This window comes from Zonotrichia albicollis, chromosome 4 (assembly GCF_047830755.1).
Source record: "Zonotrichia albicollis isolate bZonAlb1 chromosome 4, bZonAlb1.hap1, whole genome shotgun sequence".
NCBI lineage: Eukaryota > Metazoa > Chordata > Aves > Passeriformes > Passerellidae > Zonotrichia > Zonotrichia albicollis.
Genome location: NC_133822.1, coordinates 74,074,846 through 74,098,129, shown reverse-complemented (window position 1 = coordinate 74,098,129; position 23,284 = coordinate 74,074,846). Strand labels below are relative to the sequence as shown.

Here is a 23,284-nt window from a genome sequence, read left to right as displayed (position 1 = left end):
TGCATCAAGTTTTAATCATAAAAAGCGGCAAAAAATTAATTAACCCCTCAATAATCAAAAGCTAGTTTTCAGTGCAGAGTTACTGATTCAAAGCATTTTTATTTCCAGTTTAATTTGCTGAAAGGTTTCTCACTAAAAGCACAACCTTTGAGTAACTCATTTCTCAAGCCTCAATGGCTCTCTGCAATGCACAGCTGGAACAGACCTGTCCCCCCTCGAGGTGCCCCCAGGGCAGGGAGGCAGGCTGTGCCAGGCAGGTGTGCCCTGCAGAACAGACCTGTCCCCCTTTGAGGTGCCCCCAGGGCAGGGAGGCAGGCTGTGCCCGTGCCAGGCAGGCTGTGCCAGGCAGGTGTGCCCTGCAGAACAGACCTGTCCCCCATCCAGGTGCCCCCAGGGCAGGGAGGCAGGCTGTGCCCGGCAGGTGTGCCCTGCAGAACAGACCTGTCCCCCCCTCCAGGTGCCCCCAGGGCAGGGAGGCAGGCTGTGCCAGGCAGGTGTGCCCTGCAGAACAGACCTGTACCCCTCTGAGGTGCCCCCAGGGCAGGGAGGCAGGCTGTGCCAGGCAGGTGTGCACAGCTGGAACAGACCTGTACCCCTTTGAGGTGCCCCCAGGGCAGGGAGGCAGGCTGTGCCCGTGCCAGGCAGGCTGTGCCCGTGCCAGGCAGGCTGTGCCCGTGCATTCCCGTGTATTCCCACGTGCTCCCGCGCGGACGTACCGGGGTTGTGGATGCGATCCAGGAGCTTGACGGAGCGCGCGCTGACGACGCCCCCGACGTGCAGCAGGAAGCCGGGCGGGAAGGTGGTCAGGGTGAAGAAGGGGAACTCCTGTGGGCACCAGAAAGCAGCGTTAGGTGCCTGCTGAGGGCTCCGTGTGGCAGTGGCAGGCACAGGCTCCCTGCCCAGAGCCACGCGTGCCCACCGACCCACAGCACTAAAGCACAGCTCACACACGCTCAAACAATACTTTTCCCCCACAGAGTTGTTTCTCAGCACAACGGTGACAAACGATCAAAACTTTACATATTAAGAGATGAATAAAATCTCTATTGATCCACTTTTACCATGGCTGCTCAACACCAGAATTCTTCTTTCATTAGCTGATAAAAAAGCAAAATTTTTCTCCATTTTTAGGTGTTCTCGTTCCAACTGACTGCAGTTTGATTCTGAAGCACAGGGTGAAACAAACTGTAGTCTTGAAAGAATGAGGACTGTCTTATTACAGGAAAACATACCTAAAAAATATCAAAGGACTGCTCTGCGAGTAAGCTCTAAATATAACAAGTAAATATACATCTTTTAAAATAAAGCATAGGTCTTGAAACACAACTGTAAATTCTTAAACTAAAATAATTCACTTCCAGTTAATAAGTAAAATAAAGAGATAACTTTCAGTAACTACTCCAGCTTTTAATTCATAAAGGGGGCAAAGTAAGTAATAATGGCAATTTTTCAAGACACATTTGATGAAATAAAAGTCATATTCAAAAAACTGAGGCCAAACCCAGATTTTAATTGCTCTAGAGATGTCCTGTGATATGTCTAATATCTACATAATAGCACACTTATGGGGGAAAGGCAGTAACTCATGTTCAGCAATTCTAAATGCAGAAAGCAAAAAAAAAAACAAAAAAGAAAAATCATGCCGTTAACTTGAGTCACAGACAAATCTGGGTAACAGACTCACTGAACCATTCTGACAGAATTCTGTTAATCTCTCATTCCTTCTGACTCACATCGAACTCCACCACTTCATATGAAGACTTTTTTCTTTTTAAATTTAGAGGTTTTTTAAATGTTATTATTATATTACTTAAATACAAGTTCCAGCCTCCATCACATGATGTCAACTGTAAGAGTTCAGAATTCCTGTGCCACCATGAAACGCCACTGAGAGCAGCTTTTGACCATTCCTACACAAATATAGGCTAACGTTTGAGGAGTAAGATAACACCAAATTTTCCTACTGATAGAAATGCAGGATTTCTTTTTAGTTAAAAATATACAGAGAGACAGCTGTGCTACAGTTACTCTTGCTATCTACAGATGTCCAGGGAATTTTTAACAGTTATTAATGTACAAGGTAACATGTACCTGAGCTTCCCACTGCTGTATTTTCTACAGGTTTATTTTCAGGGAAGAAATTGAGGAATATGATCCTTCTAACTAACTGTTCAGTTTGCAGTTAGGGTTATTTAAGCAATAAACCAAAACCACATTTGGTTAAAAAAAAAGCTGTTGAGACATGCAATTAAATGACCTTATTTTCAGGTACTTTAGCATTACCATATATCCCAACAATCCAGGACTCAAAAGAACTATTTGAGCAAGCTGGTCTCACGGAATGTGTCCCTGCCCCAGGCAGGGTGGTTGGAATAAGATGACCATTAAGGTCCCTTAAAGTATTCTGGGATTTTATGATATAACTAATACCTGTGAAACTGCATTATATGTACTGAATTTATTTTTGGTTTTCCTAAATACTTGCTATCCTAAGTAATCCAGACAAGTAGAGTGCACTCTCTATGTGTGCAGCACACTAAAACAGACAAAATAACTCATAGATGTTATTCATTCCAGTTAACTCAGCTTCAAGGTAACCAAAAGAGGTAACACCACAGGAAAACCACATCCAATACGAAATTTTCAGAAGACAGAATGAAGGTATTTTGCTTTGCTGTTACATCATAAAGGCCATCAATAACAGACATGTCTCCATCCCATTTTACATCTTTTTTCTACTAGCCGATACAAAGACCTTGTCAAAATAACATGCAAATAATTAAGGCTCTAAAAATACATTAAGGGCTCTTAATTTATGTTTTTTATTGTCTTCGAAGAGCTTCCTAAGGAAATAAAAAGATCAGCCATGGAAAGTCTAAATGCTAGCAAAATCAAAAATAGACAGAAAAAAGGCTTGTTTTAATGCATTACTCCAGCCAAATTAAAAAATTAAAAGCAAAAAGCCATGGATTTATATTCATACCTAAACTAAAACAGTAACTGAAATGTATCAACATGCAAAATACACCGATCTAAAATATGCTCTTAAAACCAAAAAATTAAAACAACTCTGCATGAACAAAACCCCAAAGGAATCTGCAAAGGCTCCCAAGCCCCATATGTGAGCTGGTGCTTTAGACACCCCCAGCAGCAGGGAAGGGCTGAGGGATCCCGTTTGCTCCAACGTACCCGCCTGGCACAGAACCTGCGGGGCGATCCTCCCTTAGCCATGGAGCACAAGAGAGGAGAGCAGAGTCACCCTCGCTGCAGGCAGCTCCTGTCTGTCTGTGTGTGCACAGTGCCCATCAGAGCCCACAGCTGCAGGGCTGGCACCCTCACTGCAGGCAGCTCCTGTCTGTGTGTGTGTGCCCACTCACACCCCACAGCTGCAGGGCTGGCACCCTCACTGCAGGCAGCTCCTGTCTGTGTGTGTGTGTGCCCACTGAGAGCCCACAGCTGCAGGGCTGGCACCCTCACTGCAGGCAGCTCCTGTCTGTGTGTGTGCCCACTCACACCCCACAGCATATTTATCTGCTGCTGTGGGATGCAGCAGGTGCATCTGTGATTGGTCTCATGTGGTTGTTTCTAATTAGTGGCCAATCACAGTCAGCTGTCCAGACTGCATCAAGGCAGTCACAAGCCTTTGTTATCATTCTTTTTCTATTCTTTGATAGCCTTCTGATGAAATCCTTTCTTGTATTCTTTTAGTATGGTTTTAATATAATAAATACCATAAAATAATAAATCAAGCCTGAAACATGGAGCCAACATTCTCATCTCTTCCCTCATCCTAAGACCCCTGTGAACACCACCACACTTAGGTGCAATACATTTATTCCTGAGTAAGAATATACTCCCATTTCTTCCTCCAAGACACCTCATTATCAACATTTTGATCAAAGCACTGTATAGCTTATTAAAAAAGTTGCAATTACTCATTCCAAACATGAACAATTAATTAAAACCACAATTTTCATCATATATTCTATTCAGTATAATGTCAGATGGCATTTTTAGTCCAATAGAGGAAAAGTTTAAATCTATAAATGCCTTTTTACTGCTTGTCAAGTAGCTCAGGTTCAAGTTCCCAATTAAAGGCTACCTTCTACTCCATTGAATGGGGCACAAGGTAACAACTCCATTCCCAAAACCTGAAAATTTTCCCAAACCCAATGGGGAATTTCAACTTGTTTAAAGCTATGCCAAGGTTTCTGAATTTGGCTTCTGTAAAAATTCTATCCTTGTGTCTTTTCTCAAGTGTTCAACTTAACATGCATCAGTACCTCTCAGAGACCACACATCAGTAATTTCTCCCATAACTTCTTAATACCACTGGAATTACTTGAGTGCTGTGCATAGTTAATTGCTCCACTTTTCCCACTGCTTTAGTAATAAATTAATATTTAAATAATTTGGGTATAAAAGGGCTATTAAAACAGTCAACACTTGTACTAAGTTCAGACCAAAACCTACATGTTTTCAAACAAAGTAACAGCAAACATTAACTTACTACAAGATAAATTTTCACTTCAGTAAACCAGAAATGAAGTATAAAATGCCTTACCCTTTGTTCCAGAGCTGACTGAGTCTGTTGTCTTAAAAGAGTTTTAAATGGCCCCCCTTCTTTTCCAGCACTCCCACTGCCCATTCCTGAAGAATATCAGTACAAATGACATTCAAAGAAACATAGATTATAATTTGTAATCAAAGAGTGAGTTCAAAATAGATAAAAATGAGTCATTGAAAAAGTCAAATTTTCCCCATAATTTTAATTTCTATGAAAAAGCATCAAAAATTTCATTTTGATTTCAGCGTTATAGTAGGTTTTCCTTCTCACACAACTAGAAGTGACTTTATAGTATTTGAACAAACCCCCCATCTAAGATTTTTTTCCTGCTGTCACCCTGAATTAAAATCAACTTTAAAATATAAAAACTTAAAGATGTGGGTTTAAAATTCTATCCTACAACATAGAATTTTTGTTATGACTTTTTACCCATGATTTAAATAGTTGTGTATCTCTCACTAATATTATTACAATATTTTTATTTAATAGAAGTAATAAAAATCTGGTTTTCAGAGAGTTTCAGGTAACTAAACCACCTTTCCTAACTACAAGCAGGAGACTGTACACATAATTACAGCAGCAGTTACATAATGCGTGTTTAGGAACAAGAAGAAAGCACAAAGGCAATGCATATCCTTTGATTTGAATATAAACTCTGAAAACAATGAGAAGTTATTTTACACTATGAAATATTCATGTGATTCACTCAAGCTAGGGGACACTACTGCTCAGCATTTAAAGCTACACTTATTTGATGGCTACATTGGCACACACATAACCTGCAGATTATGAACACAAGACAAACTCCAATTTGGCACACCATGGTAATTCTGTCTTTCCTTCTTTCAGAGTTTCACCTCCAGCCCTCCCCCAGCACAGCAGGTTTGTGCACAGGAACGTGATGTTGTGCACTGACACCTTTGCTGTTCCATTACCCGTGCACAGGGGGTTTGTGCACAGGAAGCTGCCCAGTGCACAAACACCTGATTGTGCACAAACACCTTTGCTGTTCCATTAGCTGTGCACAGGAAGTGCCCAGTGCACAAACACCTGATTGTGCACAAACACCTTTGCTGTTCCATTAGCTGTGCACAGGAAGCTGCCCAGGGCACAAACACCTTTGCTGTTCCATTACCCGTGCACAGGAAGCTGCCCAGTGCACAAACACCTTTGCTGTGGCATTACTGGCAGCAGGGCCCCGTCCCCTCACAGGGTGTGCTGAGCTGCAGGTTATGTGCCTGACAGTGGCCTGGGGGCCAGAGCTCACACAGCACTGCAAACACAAGCCAAGGTGTGCTTTCCCTAAAGCAAACACGGTGCTAGTGACTCCTGGTAACATGGCATGCCTCAAACACATTCTCCTTGCTATTCCTTAAGTCTAAAGCCATCAGAGCTAAAAGAAGCCCCTAAGCAGCGGAGGAAAGCAGAGCATAAAGAACAGAAAGGCGTCAGGAGCAGGATGAAATACAAACAGCACAGTGCAAACAGTTAGAAATGAAGCCAAGACTTTCTTCTCCAGAATTTCTAACTGATTCAACATAATAATTCCTTGCTAGTCTCCTTTTCCTTCTGATCAAGAATCTGGTAAGGATGAACAAGAGTGTAAATATAGATCTAAGTGCAGTTATTTGTTTTACCAAAGACTGGGAGATCTAGAAATAATATCACACTTAATAATGTATGTAAATTCATTCCTAACTTCATTCATTCTTTTTTAAGAGTTACTAAGCTACCATTACCATGTAATTAGATATAAAACCACTACAATTTTCAGTGAGTATTTTTAGCTGTTCTTGGATAAGGAAACAAAACTATTAGTATCTGTATAGTCCCATTAAACAAGATTCAATTGCTTTTACTATTTAGCATTGGTTCTAAACATCACTGTCAGGGACTATACAAGACTAAATACAGACAAACATAGCATAAATACTGCACACAAAAAAAACTCAAAAAATACAAACTAACCAAAAGAGTTTCTACAAAAAAAGCAAATATCAACAATTACTTAATTGAAATCTATAAAAATAATCCATGTCAGTGAAATGAAAAAGTGGGCAGTAAAAATAAAAAGCATGGGCTTTGTTTAAAAGGTTAAATTAAAAAGCAGAGTTGGTAGCATCTCACAACCATTATTTCAGCAAATTATGAATGAATTCACGAGCAAGTGCAATGGGCAGCTGCTCCATGCAAAATGCAGGAGCAACAAAGTGAGGACAATGTGTGGGATTACAAATAAAGCAAATTATTTCAGTCCAATTAGCAAAGGATATTTGTCAAGGGTAAAGAAGTAATTCTGTAGCATAAATGACAGTTTCAAATCCTCAGAGAAGTTCTGAAGGTGTTTCAAGCTTCTGGGGCAGAGGTGAGAGATGGAATGCATAGTCATGTAGCCAGCAGTTTTCAGAGGCTCACTGAGCAAGCCCGGGGTTACAGAAGCAGCTGTGTGTTAATCAAATAACAACATTTCCTGCAGAGTTTGTGCAAAAGGCCAGAACAGACAGATCCTACCAGAAGCAGCCAGAAGCAGCTCCTCAGTGAAAGAAACACTTTTCCTCAGAACAACTGGGCTGACATGGCTACAGTGCAGAGGTTTAACGCTAGACCCCGAGAGGAGGAGACAGGACTTTTTTACATGTGGGGAGTCACAAGAGAGTGTAGGGGAGCTGGGAAACAGGAAAATCCTAGGTCCCTGTGGGGAAGGTGCTGTGGAGGAAAGTAATAGAGACAAAGATGCAGATTCAGAAGATGACTAAAGAAACGGACAAAAGAAATCAAAATGAAGCACTTTTGTTTTCTCTAAATGAATCAACACTTAGTGCAAATTATTTCTTGACGTACAAAGAAATGGAACGACAATACAGCTCCACAACGTCCATGAGAAGCATGTCTTTAAAAATTATTACTTGATTAATTTTATATTGAAATTAATTTTTAGAGACATGGTAATTAAACATTGTAAATGCCAATCAAAATTTGATAGTAAATAGTATGGAATAAAACCCAAACAACAGAGTCTCTGCACACACCTAATCTGATTACTTGCATTATCTCAGTAGAAAAGGTTATTTTCCAAAGGGGCATGGATATGTTTTATGATTTTCTAGAGTAATAAATATTGTAGAATTCTAAGTTCCCATCAGGTAAAGGAGTTCCCACCTTACCCATTTCCTCCAAACATATGCTATGGCACATCAGAATGTATTATCTGATTAAAAAATATCATGCTTTTTGTCAGCCTGATTCTGTTCATTTGCAGTGGCATAAAATATATCCCTGCTCCCAGAATTCTAACTTCAACCCCAAATTCAGCAAATGCATTTATAGACCAGAATGGATAACACAGGCACAAGTGCATTTCACAGGAGACACCAAGGTAATATTCTCCAGATTTGGAGCTATTGAAAATGAGATGCTTAAGCAGATCCAAGTTGCAGCCTCCAGTGTTCTGTTACTCCTACTGGAAATGGTGGTACCTGCACTGTTCCTCCAGGTTATGTCCATCTCAGACACGTCAGCACACTAACTACCTGACTGACAAATGAAGGCAAATACAACATACTGCACAAACAGCAGAAAATACTTCTTCTTGCACATCAGCCAACCTGAGTAATGGCTATCTCGAACCTGGTAACATCCCATCTGTCACATGAGAAGTTTGCATTTCTTTAACCTTATTTAACTACTGAGATCACCAACTTATACACAGATACCTGAACTTGGTAACAGCCTCAGGAAATGAAAACAGAGGTCTAAACACATACAGTAATTGTTAAGAACAGCATACTGAATTTAGTATGTTATGGAAGTGTCTTCTGCATATCACCAAATTTTGAGTAAAACAGATTACTCATGAGGTGTTCTCGTTTAATCTATTAAGATTCAAAATTGAGTTTGTCATAGCAAGACACAGCATGTTTAAATGTAACTAGAAAATCCTCTCTGGACAAGTTTCAGCAGCAGAGTTAAAAGCTGCCAAAAAGGCAGTGCTAATAAGCAAAACTATGCCCACTGTTTGCTTTAATATTAGAAAGATAGCTAAAAATATCTTTACATACTTGAAAAATCCCTCCAAACAAGAGGCACCAATGGCAATCTGTTTCAGTTCTGAAGGAGCTGACTAAAACCAGCAAGATTTATCACCTACCTAACATTGCCAGGAAATACATGAGGCTGCTGCTTTAAAGCCTTCACACATTCCCAGTGAGCTGCACAAGCCTAAACTCACAACTCTTACATCTAGACAGATGACCACCTATGTCACATTTAAATCCTGTACATGACATCATCTTTACCATGGAAATCTGATCAAAAGAAACAGGTTTTCAAACATTCAGTAAGCCAAACACCTGAATTTGGGGTGCTCCCAGGAAATAAGCATCCAGTTACACCTGTAGGTCCTTTAACTGAGTGACCACCACAGGTTACCCTGAGGACAGACACCCTTTAAAAAGAACAAAAAATTTAAGTGCGCTTTTTTTTGCTTCTTTGTTTTAAAAATGGGACAGAGAAGACAGCACTAAAGAAAGACAGCTTGCTAATTGGGAATGTTTTTAACACATCTAGGGAATAAACTACATGAAATATTTAATACAACTCGATTTGTATGTAATATTCAATTCACCTGGTAGGAAAAATTCTTGAAAGGAGTGCTATCAACTACCTTAATATGCTTAAAATTTGACTCATTATATGGAGCCAAGGATGTTCTGGGCTTCAAACACCACAATTTAAAACATCATTTAAAAACTAACCATACTTCTATATACAAGTTTACAAAATACTTTGCCCCAGAGTAGCAAAATTCACAGCATTGGTCATAGAATGAAAAATAAACATACAATAATTCTTTGAGTTTTGCTGACATTATTACTGACATGATTTTAACCACAGACTAAAAAATAAGGAGGGAGAAAAAAACAAGTTGAAAAAAATTATGATAAAGCAATGGGAAAAGAAAAATACTTTTTGAAGATGGCTGGATTACTTCTAATGTAATTTAAGCTACCTTGAAAGTGTATACTGTGTATGTAAAGCTATTTCCATGTACCAAGAGAATAAAAAGACAGTGGCTGCTACATTTCTAGTTTTGAATCTGCAAAAGGGAGTTCCAAATTAGACAAAGGCAAGCAGTTAGCTTAGGGCCCAACACAGTAGGCTTGAAGGCTACATGGTTTTAGTGACACCATCCTTACCATACAGTGGTGAGAAATACACTCCTATGGTCTGTGATATGAAATGGAGGAAATAAGGAAAAGGCAATTACTTAGGACTCCCTTAATGCTCTGAGATGTTTTATTTCGACTTCAACACAACACAGTTGTGTTACAAAAGCCATTTGCATGTTATCCAGGACAGTGGAAATACAGGCAGGACTGAAATTTTGACCCTGCAGAAACCTTTAGAGCTTGAGGTGTGCTGCATGGGGTCTCCAATTTTCACATCATTTTGATAACTTAAATGCCAAAAAGCAAAAGGGGTTGAATGAAAATATAAAAAGAGAAACAACTTAAACAAAAAGTGGGTGGAAGTGCCTTACCAGTTTTGGGTGTCAAACTCAAATCTGTGTCAGAAGAAGAGGACTGTCGACTGTAGGACTTGGAAGGTGAAAAGGAATAGGTTTGGTTTTTCAGAGGGGTGGAGGGTCCTGATGAATATGTATTGGGATTGGGATCTTCATTGAAAGGAATCCTGCCAGAAGAAGGTGGAAACATATTCAGTAATCCTGTGCCAAAGGACCTGGCTGACAGCAGCATGATCCAAACACCAGGATGGGACTGGGGCAGGGCCAGCAGCTATTCCTTAGGAGCGAGGCTGGGAATGAGGCCAGAGGCAAAGAAATGCTGTTTTACCCTCTCAGCATCCTACACACAGATGCTCGTCATCTACAATGAAACAATTAAGCCAAATGAAAGGCATGAGATGTGACAAAAAAAAATATATATATGCAAAATAAAAAAATTGAAAAGTTTATGGCTTAAAAATCTGGTCAAATACACAATGCTTTGAGTTAGTTCAATAAAGAAAAATGATTTCAAATTATAGCTGTGTTTATACATATTTATACACTTATGTATATACACATATGCATTGTAAAGTAAAAGAAAAAGAGATATGTTTCCTTATCCTATAGCATCAGCAGCATGCCACAGCTAAAAACAGAGCAAAGAGGAGAATCTTTATGGGAACAACTCTATTGACAAACAGTTTATTTATGCACAGCTTGACTTACCTGCTCCCTACAACCATCTCTTCCACAAATGGCACAGACCCTTCCTAGAACCATTTCAAAGCCTACTGTATGTGAACGATGTTTGAAAGCAATTAGGAGCTCAAATCACCGTTTCCCAGTCGCATCACCTTACTGTTTTAGTTAATTTCCCAGAAGCAAGAGCGTGTGAAAGTGAAGAGTGTGGCCTTGTGGAAGAGACCGCGAGGCACGTCCAAGAGCCCATCCTGCATTCCCACGAGCTGCAGCGCCCCGAGGAACCGGGAGCAGAGGGCGGTGCCTGCCTACCCTGCCTGCCTGCCCTGGGGGCTCTGTGCCTGCGGCTGCCCGGCTGCGAGTGTCAGCAGACTCGTACCAGTGTAGATGAGAGTGGGAACAGACACAGAGAAGTTCTGAGTGAGCCGTGAGCCAGTAGCAGTGTGAATTGGGCTGTTGTGGGTCGAGCGGCATCCATGGCTGGGCGCGTGAACCAGCGGAGACCTGAGAGAGTTTGCAGCCAGGGCGGGAGAAAAGAAAACAATACACACAAACAGGTTGCAGAGTTATGTTACCAATGCTTTCAGGGAAGTTTAGACACAGGAGATCTCTTACTCTAAGCAGACTCTAAGAATTGCAATTCCTAGCATGCAAGAGTCCAGAGGAAATGAAAGCAGGGAAAGGAACAGCTCAAGCACTTGCTTGTGACTGCATCGTTCATTTCTGGCAACAGGCCACCGAGTTAGTAAAGCCAAGAATAAGAAGAGTCAAATTAGTTGATTTCGCTGCCTTAGAGAAACACTCCTGTTTTTTGAACTGAGACAATATCCATCACCAAGTTGAACATGGATAATTTGGGAGGTGGAATTTCCACATTTTGCTGCAGAGTGAAAGCCACTGGTTTATTTATGGGTGCTTTTTAAGTTGATAATTACCAGGTCTACCTTTTATGTTTTTAAACACCATGTTGTTGCTCTATGCTGCACTGTATCCTGAAGTTCTTTTAACGGCAATCTTTTAAAATCAAGACAAGTCAAACAAGCTATGCCGTGAAATAGATATCAGTAATTTTTAAAAGTCAGCTCATATTTTGCAAAATTTTGCAGAGCAATTGATGCCTGCACAACAAAAATGCCTCACCTCTCTTGCAGTGACAGAACAGTTCAAGTTAATGAAAATGGTTACTTCAATTAATACATCTAGAAATACAGGATATGTAATACACTTCTTGGTGCAGTTTTTTTCTTCCTGTATTGCCCTACCAAATAGAAAATAACTAATTTATCCATGCAAAAATGTAGCAACAGTTGAAAGAAGACTGCAAGTATATTTCTATTAATTTGTATGCATATCAAAACATTCGAACTGTTTGGTGCTGCAGTACATATGACAAAAATCACAAAATTCTAATTCTCATAGTAAAAAGATCTCTCTGCAAGTTCACTGTCTACCTGTTTTGCCATAGTCCTTGTTTTACAACAGTAAAAAGCAAAGCACACAATAAAAGATGAGACCTCTTTGGGGTCACTGTCTAAATCACTGACAGAATGATCAGAATTCAACATTTATCTTCTCTTATACACTTATAAACTTTTAAGCCTGAATCAAAAGTGTATTTGTGAGAGGTCCTCACTGAAATGTTCATTGCACAAACACAGCATCAAAGCAGAACTAATTAGAGTTAAACTGGTGGATCACAAGGATATGTAGTACTATTGCTACATAAGTACAAAGAAAGTCATCTTAAGTAAGAACTACCACTCCAGCCTCTACTGAAATAACTCATCCAACCTAAAACATTTCAGAATTGTGGAATAGAAAACTTATTGCAGACAAATAAAACTACAAAAGAAAAAACAAAATCTGGGGAAAAAAGAAATCACACTGGTTATGAAAAACTGAATGAGTATGAAAGGAAGAGAGGTGAAACTTGTTTCCCTACAAGCTACTAATTTATACTTACTCCTTCATTTCTTTGGATGGGGAGTTACATGCAGGTAAAAATGCTGATGTGTTACTTAATTTATCCAACGTGCAGGCTGTTCCTATGGCTCTCACTACAAGTCCAGACTCTCCCTCCAAATCAAAACACTGCAAATATCCAACAACAGCATTTCCTCTCATTTCAAGCACCTTCAAGCCAATCTTCCTTTGCAATTCACCTACAAAACAAAAGGTAAAGCGCTCAGGGTTGCAGTGAACTCCTATTCTCTTTTGTGGTCTTTGACCCAGCTTTTGGAGTGCCAGCCAAGTCTGTAGAACAGGTAATAAATCCAATCCTACATGGCTGGCCGAGGAGCCAGCACAACTTCTGTCCCCTACAACACTGTGTGATACCAACCCCTTACACAGCTGTTTGCTCTTCTCTCCAAATCCACTCTGACTGCCAAAGCAACATGTCATTTCAGATGTTTTTCCCACTAGTCTTTATTTCCAGTAGGCTTTTTTTTTTTCCTTTTTTCTACTTATTCAGAGAGAGGTCAAGATGTACTGTGGAACTCATGTAAGTTTCTAAATACTTCATACTTAATACTTCAATACAATAATAATACATAATATAATATATGTTATATATAATAATATATATAGTATATAATATATAATACTTCAAAACAATGCAACATCTTTAAAATCTCTATGAACAAGCACCTATAATTTCTTCATTTACCAATTCATTTAAGCATATTCCAACTTTTTTCCCACTTTTTGCCCCTCTACTGCAAACCAAACGCTGCCACTCCTATTACCTGCACACAAGGACTGAAAGGCCGTGACTGTAAGGAGCTGGTTTGCGGCTGATGCTTTTTTAGGAGGACATAAGTAAGAAACAAACGGTTCTGTGCAGCTGGATTGCCTTGGCAATGAGTGAGGAGGAGAAGACGATCCCTGCACGCTGAGGGGCAGGGGCAGTACCTGACATGAGCGAGATGAGCCTCTGGCGGGCCTCGTTGGAGGCGCGGGGCGTGCGGATGCGGTCGATCCACTGGTACTCGGGGTCCTCGTTCACCACCAGCTCCTCCACAAAGCCGTGGATCACCACGGCCCGGTAGCACTTGGGGATGGACGTGGCTGGTACAGACACAGCAAAGGGGTGAGACAGCCTCTGAGCCAGGCACAGCAACAGAAACATCACGCTACACATCACAAGGATTTCATCCACACCGTTTGCTGTGCAAACGTGGACACACCCTGGTAAGGTAACTGTCCAGTGTACCAGTTACAGCATGTACCTTTATGGAACCTTTTCACTTTGGGCCCCAAAATAACACCACAGGCACTGAAATGCAACTTCTGGACATTAAAAAAATCCCATCACTTATTTACATTGTTTGGAAACGTGAAGAGTAAAAATGTGTGAAAAAAGAAACGCAATTTGCGTTAATGTTATCTGCACTAGGTTTATGCAATGAGCTCCCTTCTCTGCCATGGGAAGGGAGACAGAAGAGGCAAGGAAAGAAAAGGAAGGAAAAAGTTTTTGTTCAAATAAACTTTTTTCCTCTACTTACTGCAAAAGAATTTGACGCCACAGGATGACTGCCTAAATCTGTTTAAATCATTGAAGAGATCTACTTTCACCACCACGTTGATCTCCCCACGTATACCTATCAATAAAAGCCATGAAACACCAGAAGTTATAACAATGTAACTGCATCAACACAAAACCAGATCTAGAAATGATTTCCTGTTATGAGTAATTAATGCCAGAGGAGCAGGGAGCCATAGCCTTGCCTCAGGTCTGCTGCACAGACACAGGCTCAGAGGAAGTTTCTAGTTCTGCCAGCCTGTGGCACAATGAAAGCAACACTCCCCAAATGCCTGTCTGCACCAAACAGAACTCTGTAAGAAAGATGGCACTGGGCAAAGAGAAGCCATCAGCCTCTTGATGCTGCAGTGGGCTCTCTCTGCTCAGTCTCCTCCCTGAAACAATTTCAGAACTCCAGCTAAGATCCCCTCTGAAGTTCAGCCCAAGGAGAAATATTTATGGTTCTTTCTAGAAGCACAAAGTAACACAGGAAATGTTTGCAAAATACTTTAACTGTGACAAGAAATACACAAAAATAAGGTATTATACTCCTTTTAGACAGATGTTAATTTTCAACTATGATTAAACCTTACTAGAAATGGAATATTTTCTAACACAGAACGATTCCTTTTTGACTTCTCTGCTTTCCTGTTCTGAGCTTTTTCTTCTTTTCCCCACCCAGTAACAAAATCATTTCACACATTACAGATTCTGACATATTGAGGGCTAAACTTCCTGATGAGTCTGATCTCTCGTGTCTTCAGAAGCCTTTATCACACCAGCACATGACACAAACAGCAGCACTGGATTTGTTGTTCAGCTCAGACACTGCTGCAATAAAATCAGCTGCATCTCCCTTCCAAAATGCCAACAGGAAGAAGCCTTCAGTTATTGTAACAGAAAATGCCTCAGGGTTATACATTTTCACAAACAATCATGTTGAGGTGAAAGAAAAAAAATTAATCCAAACTTATGAACATTATATTTATTCTTTTTTAAGGAAGCTCAATTAATGTTTGCCAAGAACCAAGATAATTACAATCTAGTGCTATGAGCATGAAAATGAAAGAATTATAATTTTACTAGCATAGAAAAAAGCCATGAAATACCAACATATCTGGAAAAATATAGAGAAATCTAACTCTCTAACCTACCAGCTGTACACATCCTGAAACAAGTGTTTGCATAATTTAGCTCCAGAAGAAAATGTGTCATAGAAAAACATGCATAGGATAAAAAGGTAATTTGAAAACCCAGTGTTTGCGCAACATTTCTGCTCAACATAACCGGTTTAAATGCAAAAAATAGTGTGTATCAGTTATGATAAGCATCTGGTGAACACTATTAATTATTTCCCAACAATGACTGATAATTAGCTTTGAACATCATTAGGTCACTTAATTCACCCTGAATAACGAAGGAGGGGGACAATGGCAGCCACAGAGATGTTCTGCATGAAGGTATCCAAGCAGCAAGTTCATTGCTCTAAATTGACATTGGCTCTCTGAGACAAAAGCTGTTCCATCCAAATCAAAAGCAAAAATATCACTGCCTTTATTTTCTCGTGCCTTCAAAACATTCTGATGAAATCCACCAGTACTGAGAGCACTTGCTGCAGGGAAAAGGGATTTCATCCTGCTGAAGATATCTCACATCCTTGTCCCTTCATCTCAAGTGAAGTTTATCCCAAACCCCAGGAAGGCACACTTCAAGTAACCTCAGCAAAATTACATTTGTTTAGCAAACGTGGTAATTAGACAAATATGTCTGAGTCTTTTTTAATCAGAAATCTGCAGTAACTAGTGAAGATGTTTTCCCACTTGTCACAAGTCCTGTGGAAGGCATTCTGCCAAGCAGCAGTCTTTACTCCCCTGCCAGAAATTTTCTCGTGTCAGAAAATACAGGGGAAAAAAGCCAGGAAAGTAGTTTTCCAACTCCAAAGCTCAAGTTATTACAATTTCTGAACACAGCTTATGAGATTGCACGAAGCAGATTAGATTCCCAAGAAGCCTGTTTTAAATGAGCAAAGCTTACCATGAATGGTATCATAAATTGGAAACCAGCCTGAAATGACCGTGGCAGCCTCGCTGTAGAGCAGAGGGTCGATGTCTATGTACACCTTGCCAATGGCATCGTTGGCACTGTACGTGTCGTGGTCCAGGACTGTGATCTGCAGGGGCTCGTCCTGCAGCTCCTCATCATCCACCTGCAGCACAAACATTAACCTGAGAATTGCAAAATGTGCAGGGAAACACCGCTGCAGGGGCTCGTCCTGCAGGGGCTCATCCTGCACCTACCACACAAACAAACATTAACCTGAGCATTGCAAAATGTGCAGGGAAACACTGCTGCAGGGGCTCATCCTGCACCTACCACACAAACAAACATTAACCTGAGCATTGCAAAATGTGCAGGGAAACACCGCTGCAGGGGCTCGTCCTGCACCTGCCACACAAACATTAACAGAAACCTGAGAATTGCAAAATGTGCAGGGAAACACTGCTGCAGGGGCTCGTCCTGCAGCTCCTCATCATCCACCTGCAGCACAAACATTAACAGAAACCTGAGCATTGCAAAATGTACAGGGAAACACCGCTGCAGGGGCTCGTCCTGCAGCGCCTCATCATCCACCTGCAGCACAAACATTAACCTGAGAATTGCAAAATGTGCAGGGAAACACCGCTGCAGGGGCTCATCATCCACCTGCAGCACAAACATAAACATTAACCTGAGAATTGCAAAATGTCCAGGGAAACACCGCTGCAGGGGCTCGTCCTGCAGGGGCTCATCCTGCACCTGCCACACAAACATTAACAGAAACCTGAGCATTGCAAAATGTGCAGGAAAACACCGCTGCAGGGGCTCGTCCTGCAGCGCCTCATCATCCACCTGCAGCACAAACATTAACCTGAGAATTGCAAAACGTGCAGGGAAACACTGCAAAACAAACACAGAGGAGAGAGTGAGTAATGAACAGTGACACAGATAGATCTGTAATGTCAGCTTCCTAAGGGAAACAGCATTCTCACTCATTTTGGTTTTAGCCTTCAGAGACTGGTGAGATCCTGGAAACTGAGCTATCGCTGGCGCAGGAACAGAAAAGCATCATTACAGAGAATACTCATTTTAAAATTCCACAATATTTTAAGTTGCACTTAAAAAACTGTCCACCTATCTCCATAATACATATTGATAGACAAATAAAATAAATAGGAAAAGAAAGGAAGAAAATTTAAGATAAAATACCTCAGAGGACTATTATGCTCTGAAGTTTATGGTGTTCCCACCACTGGTCAGTGGCTTAACAGCAGATATTTTACACAGCCTGCAGTAAGAGTTCAGTAATTCTACACATGCAGTTTCCTAAACAAATGCAATAATCCATCTACATGGATAATGACTGTTTTCTCTTAGCACAAAGACAGCCATTTAACAAATTTTTGTGTTCAATGTCACAAACCAAGAATTAAGTTTGCTAGCTGCAATGGGATGACTCATCTGTTTGCAGAATTGTGATATTGCCTTAGTGCACGGTAAATGAACCAGAACTACACATTCAAGTGTTGCAAGAATTAATTTATTCTAAAATAATCCTCATGGTTTAAGTAGTAAAAAAATGAAAGAAACATGTAAACATTGTTCAGGGCATCATGTCAAAGGACATCAACAAATCAGATCCTGAAAAGCAACAAGCAATTACAGGAAAACGCTGCGTGCCCTCATTATTACATAAGGAAACGAGAAGAGAGAGTGTCCAGCAATTGTTGTCCAAGCTCTTTATTTTGCCATCTTCACAGAGGAATTTTCCATTTTCTCCTCTGCATTATCCTTGCCACCAAACGTAGGACTTCAAACACCAATTACCTTCCCTTGCTCAAAATTAAAAGGAGCCCCCAAGAACAGCTGTACTTTCCTATCTCAGTGTTTATTTACAGACTTGTACTGATAACTGCACTGAAAAGGCCTTTCCCCTGCTGCCCTTCCCCACCCTCACAGACAGGCACAGAACAACACTCAGCTGGATCCAGCCTGGCAAGCTTTTATCTTCCCAAGCACTCCTACAAAGCCACGGAGACGCCCTTGGCAAACAGGGTCTGGCTGGAGCAGGGTTTGCTGCAAAGGTTTGTGCATGCAAACACAAACACACTTCAGTGCTCACTCTCTGCTGGAAACGCAATTATTTCATTAAGGCAGCTAAACCAGAGTGTCTATACAGTTATACAGTTACAGGCCAACTCTTAAAAAATACTTACTTCAAATTTGAACCACTCAGAATTCCACTGAGGATTAAGTGATTTGGGATACACATCTGTCTTAAATGTTGTATTTCCAAATTTCACCTAAAAAACAAAAACATTCAATTAGCTATTACAAATATTAATAAAAAGATTTTGGAACTCATTTAATTGACATATACAAGTAATTTCAAATACAAATTTCAACAAATCATTTTCTTTTCACTGAGTGGCTTTTAAATTCAGTTTATATATATCAGTATCCACGTGTCAATGACATTTTCAATCAATCTCTCTCATCCTGTCATACTACTAAAATTGTTTCTTTTCCTCCTCAATCATTTCAGAGGCAAAAATATCTCTTATTTTGGCTATTCAAAGTCACTTTACATACTCTCCTTGCCTTCCACAAGGAAAAATATTCTAAACACTGATAGTTTATTACTCTTTTCTCTAGGATTTCTCAATCAGCTTCACAGACAATTGATGAAATAAACATAAAGACAAAATGGATTTGATCTATACAGAGAAAGGACTACTAAAAATTGAATATTTTCCACGCTGTTATCTCTTATTTCCCCTTCAACCACATAATAACTCATTTCAGCAGTACCCATATGGTCTCCACAGGCATCTATTTCAGGCTAAGCCCATTTGGGTTTTGTGGGGGCTTCTTGTTTCCTTTTTTAAAGTGAAACTGAATTTCTGTGATGCTCCATACATCAGGAAGCCACACAGCACATGGAAGAGCCTTTATTTCTCTGCAGCTCTCATTGCAAACCATTCCCAAACACCTGCAGTTCTCTGAATGCCGCTTCTCAAAGAAATGAGCACTGCACCTCATACTGGGAACTTACAAATACTCCAAGTTACGTTTTTAAATTTAATCAAGATTCTTAAGGAAAATAGTGACTAGGCAGATGGAAAGAAACGCTGGAGCTAGAGGTTTTGACAGCTTTTATCACTGACAAGGCCAAAGACACTTTGTTAAGGAAACGGAGGCCGGGATGAGAGCGCTGCGGTGGTTTTGCTCAGGACAGTGTGAAGTGCCCGCCTGTTTCAGCACCGGTGCTCATCCTGCTCAGGGGCCTCTCCCCGCGCTGGAGGGACTCTGCACTTGCTGCAGGGCAATCAGGGATGGCAGCACTGGCTGCAAGGAGCTGCCAAGGAAATGCCAGCTCTGGCTCCAGGCTGCCAGCTCCGACACCCTGAGCTCCACCCTGCCTATTTCAAGGCGTTATCTCGGGAGTAAATCAGTTCCCTCAGAGCCCCAGGCAGTCATAACTGAACTTCCCCCGTGCTCCAGCCAGGTCATGGAAGCTGGTACAGATAATAAAACAGCACCCTGCTGCCCACTGTGCAACGTTAAAAGCACATCATGGAAGAAATTGTAACAAAATATTCTGAGCTGGGACAAGGATCATAGTGCTCACACTAGTGAAGCCCAAGTTTTGCATGCCCTGAGCCACGTAAGAGCCCTGAGGTCTCTTCTCATTTTCTTTTCCAGTTCTAAGTTTACATTGCAATATTTAACAAGGAAATGTAAGGTTAGTAAAGAACTAGAACCTTAACATCCGCTTTTCATTTTTATTTAAGGAAAAGCACATTGTAGCTTTTCAACAATCTCACACAGAAAAATGAAACAAGAGTTTCAATCTCAACTTATTTTGCAATAAATCTCACCTGCTGCATTGCCTACTCCATAGAGGCAAAGGGAGGTTCCTTCACACCGATCCTAACTAACAATCCTGAAAGCAAGGCCCTCACCTGGGTATTTCTACACCCTTCTCTGTGCCAAGACACCCATGGAACTGCAGGGCAACCCAGCTAAACTGATTTTGATGAAAATGTTCCTTTTCCTTCTTTGCTACGCTAGTATTTTACTATATAATTTCAAGAATCTGCTTTGCTACACCACAGTAGGGCTGGGAACAAGTGTCCCACAGAGGAGGAGAGCTGTTTCTCCTGACACAGAGTAAAACCAGGCCAATGAAACTCAGTGAACTGCATTTGCTAGTCCTGTTTCCCCCGTCTCCTAGTAGCAAGCATCAGAGTTGTTGTAATTTCAGACTGGATTAACGGGCAGCCTGCAAGAGAAGCTTTTAAAAATTAAAACCTGACCAGTGCAACAGCTGACAAAACAGTGAAAGACTAAGTTCCATTTAATAAAACAAAACTATGTACTATTTCTGTTCCACTGAAAGGCTGGAAGACATCTTCACTCGACCAGCAGGTTACTCTCCCATTAAGCAATGTCCTTGAAGTCTAACAGCAACCAATTTTTAAGCAAAAAATTAAATCAGGACTTATATATGCCAAATTTATTTTTATATTAATATTATCATATTTCCCAGTGTATACAGGTCCAGAAAGGCATTCTGTCTTCCTATTTAATTCTAGTATTGTGCCAACTTCAACCACTCATTTGTGATACACCTCAATCAGTATTTGGGGTACAAGACATGCATTTCCAGAGCACACCTCTGATTTTTCCCAGAGTATGAGTCCCAAACCTATGGAATGCTTCTGAAATGTTCTAAGTCATTCATACTGGAAAAAAATGAATCAAAAAACATAAGGATCATGTAACAGAAACAATAAAAAGGCTTGGATTGGAAGGGACCCCAAAGTCCATCCCATTCCTCCTGCCACGGGCAGGGATGTCACCCATTGGAGCACATGGCTCAGAGCCCCATCCAAACTGGGCCTTCAATAATTCCACTTTGCACTTCTGGCTTATTTCACAATCCCTTCCTAGTAAGACCCTACATATTGCCTGCAAACTACGTGACTGCAAAGAAGGTTAAAGCTAGATACTCTGGGGGCAACAGAGTGATTTAAGCACACAAACATTAGTATCTGTTGACGAAAAGCCCCCTTTAAAAACATTTTAGTATTTCAAATGTTTTAAAAGGCAAGACGAACATTGGCCTTAAAAGTAAAGCCTGTACAAGTAAAGCACTGGTTAGTCATACACTCAGCAACACAACTGTTTCAAAGATGGTTGTGTTACTTGGCCATCCTCCTTGCAACACGTCTGTCTGATCAGAGACCAGGTTGGGCTGGAAATGCCCTGTGGGATCACCGAGCCCGAGCTGTGACCGAGCACCACGGGCACCGAGTCCCGGGCACCTCCAGGGCCGGCTCCTGCCCCTAGCAGCCCGTTCCCATGTGTGATCCCCCTCCCGGAGCGGCCCCGGCTCCGGGCAGCCCGTTCCCATGTGTGATCCCCCTCCCGGAGCGGCTCCCGCCCGTGCCCCACAGCCCCGCTCCGCTTCCCGGAGCGCCGTTCGGGCCCGGCAGGTGCCTCGCCGCGCGGGCCCGGCCCGCCGTGCCCCGTCACCAACCTCCACGAAGGCGTCGGTGAGGTCGCTGGCGCGGTCCATCACCGGCAAATGGCGCCCCGCCACGATCTTGACCTTCAGCTTCCCCGGCATCTTCCTCCCGCCGCGCCCCCCCTCGCCGCCTCCTCCTCCTCCTCCTCCTCCCGCGGCCGCAGCGGCAGCGCCACCGCGCCTGTGCCATGGAGCGCCGGCCGCCGCTGCGCATGCGCGGGGCCGCGCCGCCCCGGCCGGCGGGAGCGGGAGAGGGAGCGGAGCCCCGGAACCGGGGATTGGAAGGGAGCTCGGGACAGGAGCCCCGGAACCGGGCATCGCCGGGCCGGGAAGGGAGCTCCGGGGAGCACCCAGGGCAAGCCCCCTGCCAGGACACGGCCACCCTGAGCAGGGAACAGGGAAACGGGCTTAGAGGGCTTCCTGCGGAGCGCGCGACTCCGCGATGGGCAGCTGTTCCAGGGCTCTGCTGCCCTCAGTGTAAAGAAGCGCTTCCTCATGTTGAGATTAAACTCCTTGTGCTTCGCTTCATGGCCAGTGCTGAACTCCTGGTGCTTCACTTCCTTGTTCTGCCACTGGCACCCTTGACAAGTCTGGCCCTGTCCTCTTGAAACCCATCTGAGATATTTACATGCATTGATGGGATCCCCTCTCAGTCTTCTCCGCAGTAAACAGGCCCAGCTCCCAGTCCTTTCTCCTTAGTGATGCTCCAGAGCCTTCATCATTCCCGTGGCCCTCTCCAGCAGCTCTTTGTCCCTCCTTACCGGGGAGCCCTGCAGGTGTGCTTTAGCCGGGAATGAGGCGCAGGATGGTTCCGCCCTCACCTGCCGGCCGCACCCCAGACACCACCAGCGCTCCCAGCTAAGGGCAGACTGATTACCATGCTTAGCTCGTACCCCAGCAGCACTCGCAGCTCCCTCCCCGCAGAGCCGCTCTCTGGGAGCTCCCCCGCCCCCCCGTGCCGGTATTTGAGGCTGTCCCTGGGCAGGCCCGGCCCCTAAGCCCGGCTTTATTAAACCCGCGGGGCCGCCCTGCCCGGCTCCAAGATGGCGCCCGCGGCCTCGGGGCCGTGCTGAGCTCCGGCTGCTCGATGGGCATGCGGCGGGCACCGGTAGAGTGCCGAGCTATCGATGGCGGCACCGCAGCGGACCGGACCCCGAAACCCGCACCGTAAGCGCCCCGTCCCGCACCCTGCGTGCCCCAACCTGCAGCCTGAATCCCCCATCCCGTCCTTCGCCTTGTGCCCGCTGTAGCTGCCCCGGGAAGGAGCTGCTCCCATGAATTCCAGTTCAAAGGGAGCCGGGAGCACGCGTGCATCCCCAGGCATTCAGTGGGAATCTCCTGTAAAGGCTCCAAAAGCAGCACCCCGACCCCCCCGGCCGCCCGTGGGATCGCTTTGTTTTGTTTTCTTAACCGAAACAC

General features: G+C 42.7%; 1 protein-coding gene across 23 annotated transcripts in view; it reads right to left on the bottom strand.

Annotated features, from left to right (window-relative positions):
• The window catches only part of C2CD5 (C2 calcium dependent domain containing 5), a 54,052-nt gene extending 32,018 nt beyond the window's left edge, over positions 1-22,034 (bottom strand). For 8 of the 23 annotated variants that reach the window (XM_074540139.1, XM_074540140.1, XM_074540144.1 and 5 more), the window contains exons 1-10: positions 21,878-22,034; positions 18,549-18,635; positions 16,330-16,501; positions 14,279-14,374; positions 13,686-13,841; positions 12,736-12,934; positions 10,107-10,258; positions 7,079-7,273; positions 4,565-4,650; positions 717-825 (exon numbers count right to left, since the gene is read on the bottom strand). In XM_074540139.1, the coding sequence (XP_074396240.1) occupies positions 717-825; positions 4,565-4,650; positions 7,079-7,273; positions 10,107-10,258; positions 12,736-12,934; positions 13,686-13,841; positions 14,279-14,374; positions 16,330-16,501; positions 18,549-18,635; positions 21,878-21,967 (1,342 nt within the window). In that variant the 5' untranslated portion in view covers positions 21,968-22,034. Of the gene's footprint in view, positions 1-716; positions 826-4,564; positions 4,651-7,078; positions 7,274-10,106; positions 10,259-11,151; positions 11,277-12,735; positions 12,935-13,685; positions 13,842-14,278; positions 14,375-16,329; positions 16,502-18,548; positions 18,636-21,877 lie in introns of those variants that run through there. The other 15 variants (XM_074540148.1, XM_074540149.1, XM_074540150.1 and 12 more) reach the window with 4 other exon arrangements.
• Between the last annotated feature and the right edge of the window lie 1,250 nt (positions 22,035-23,284).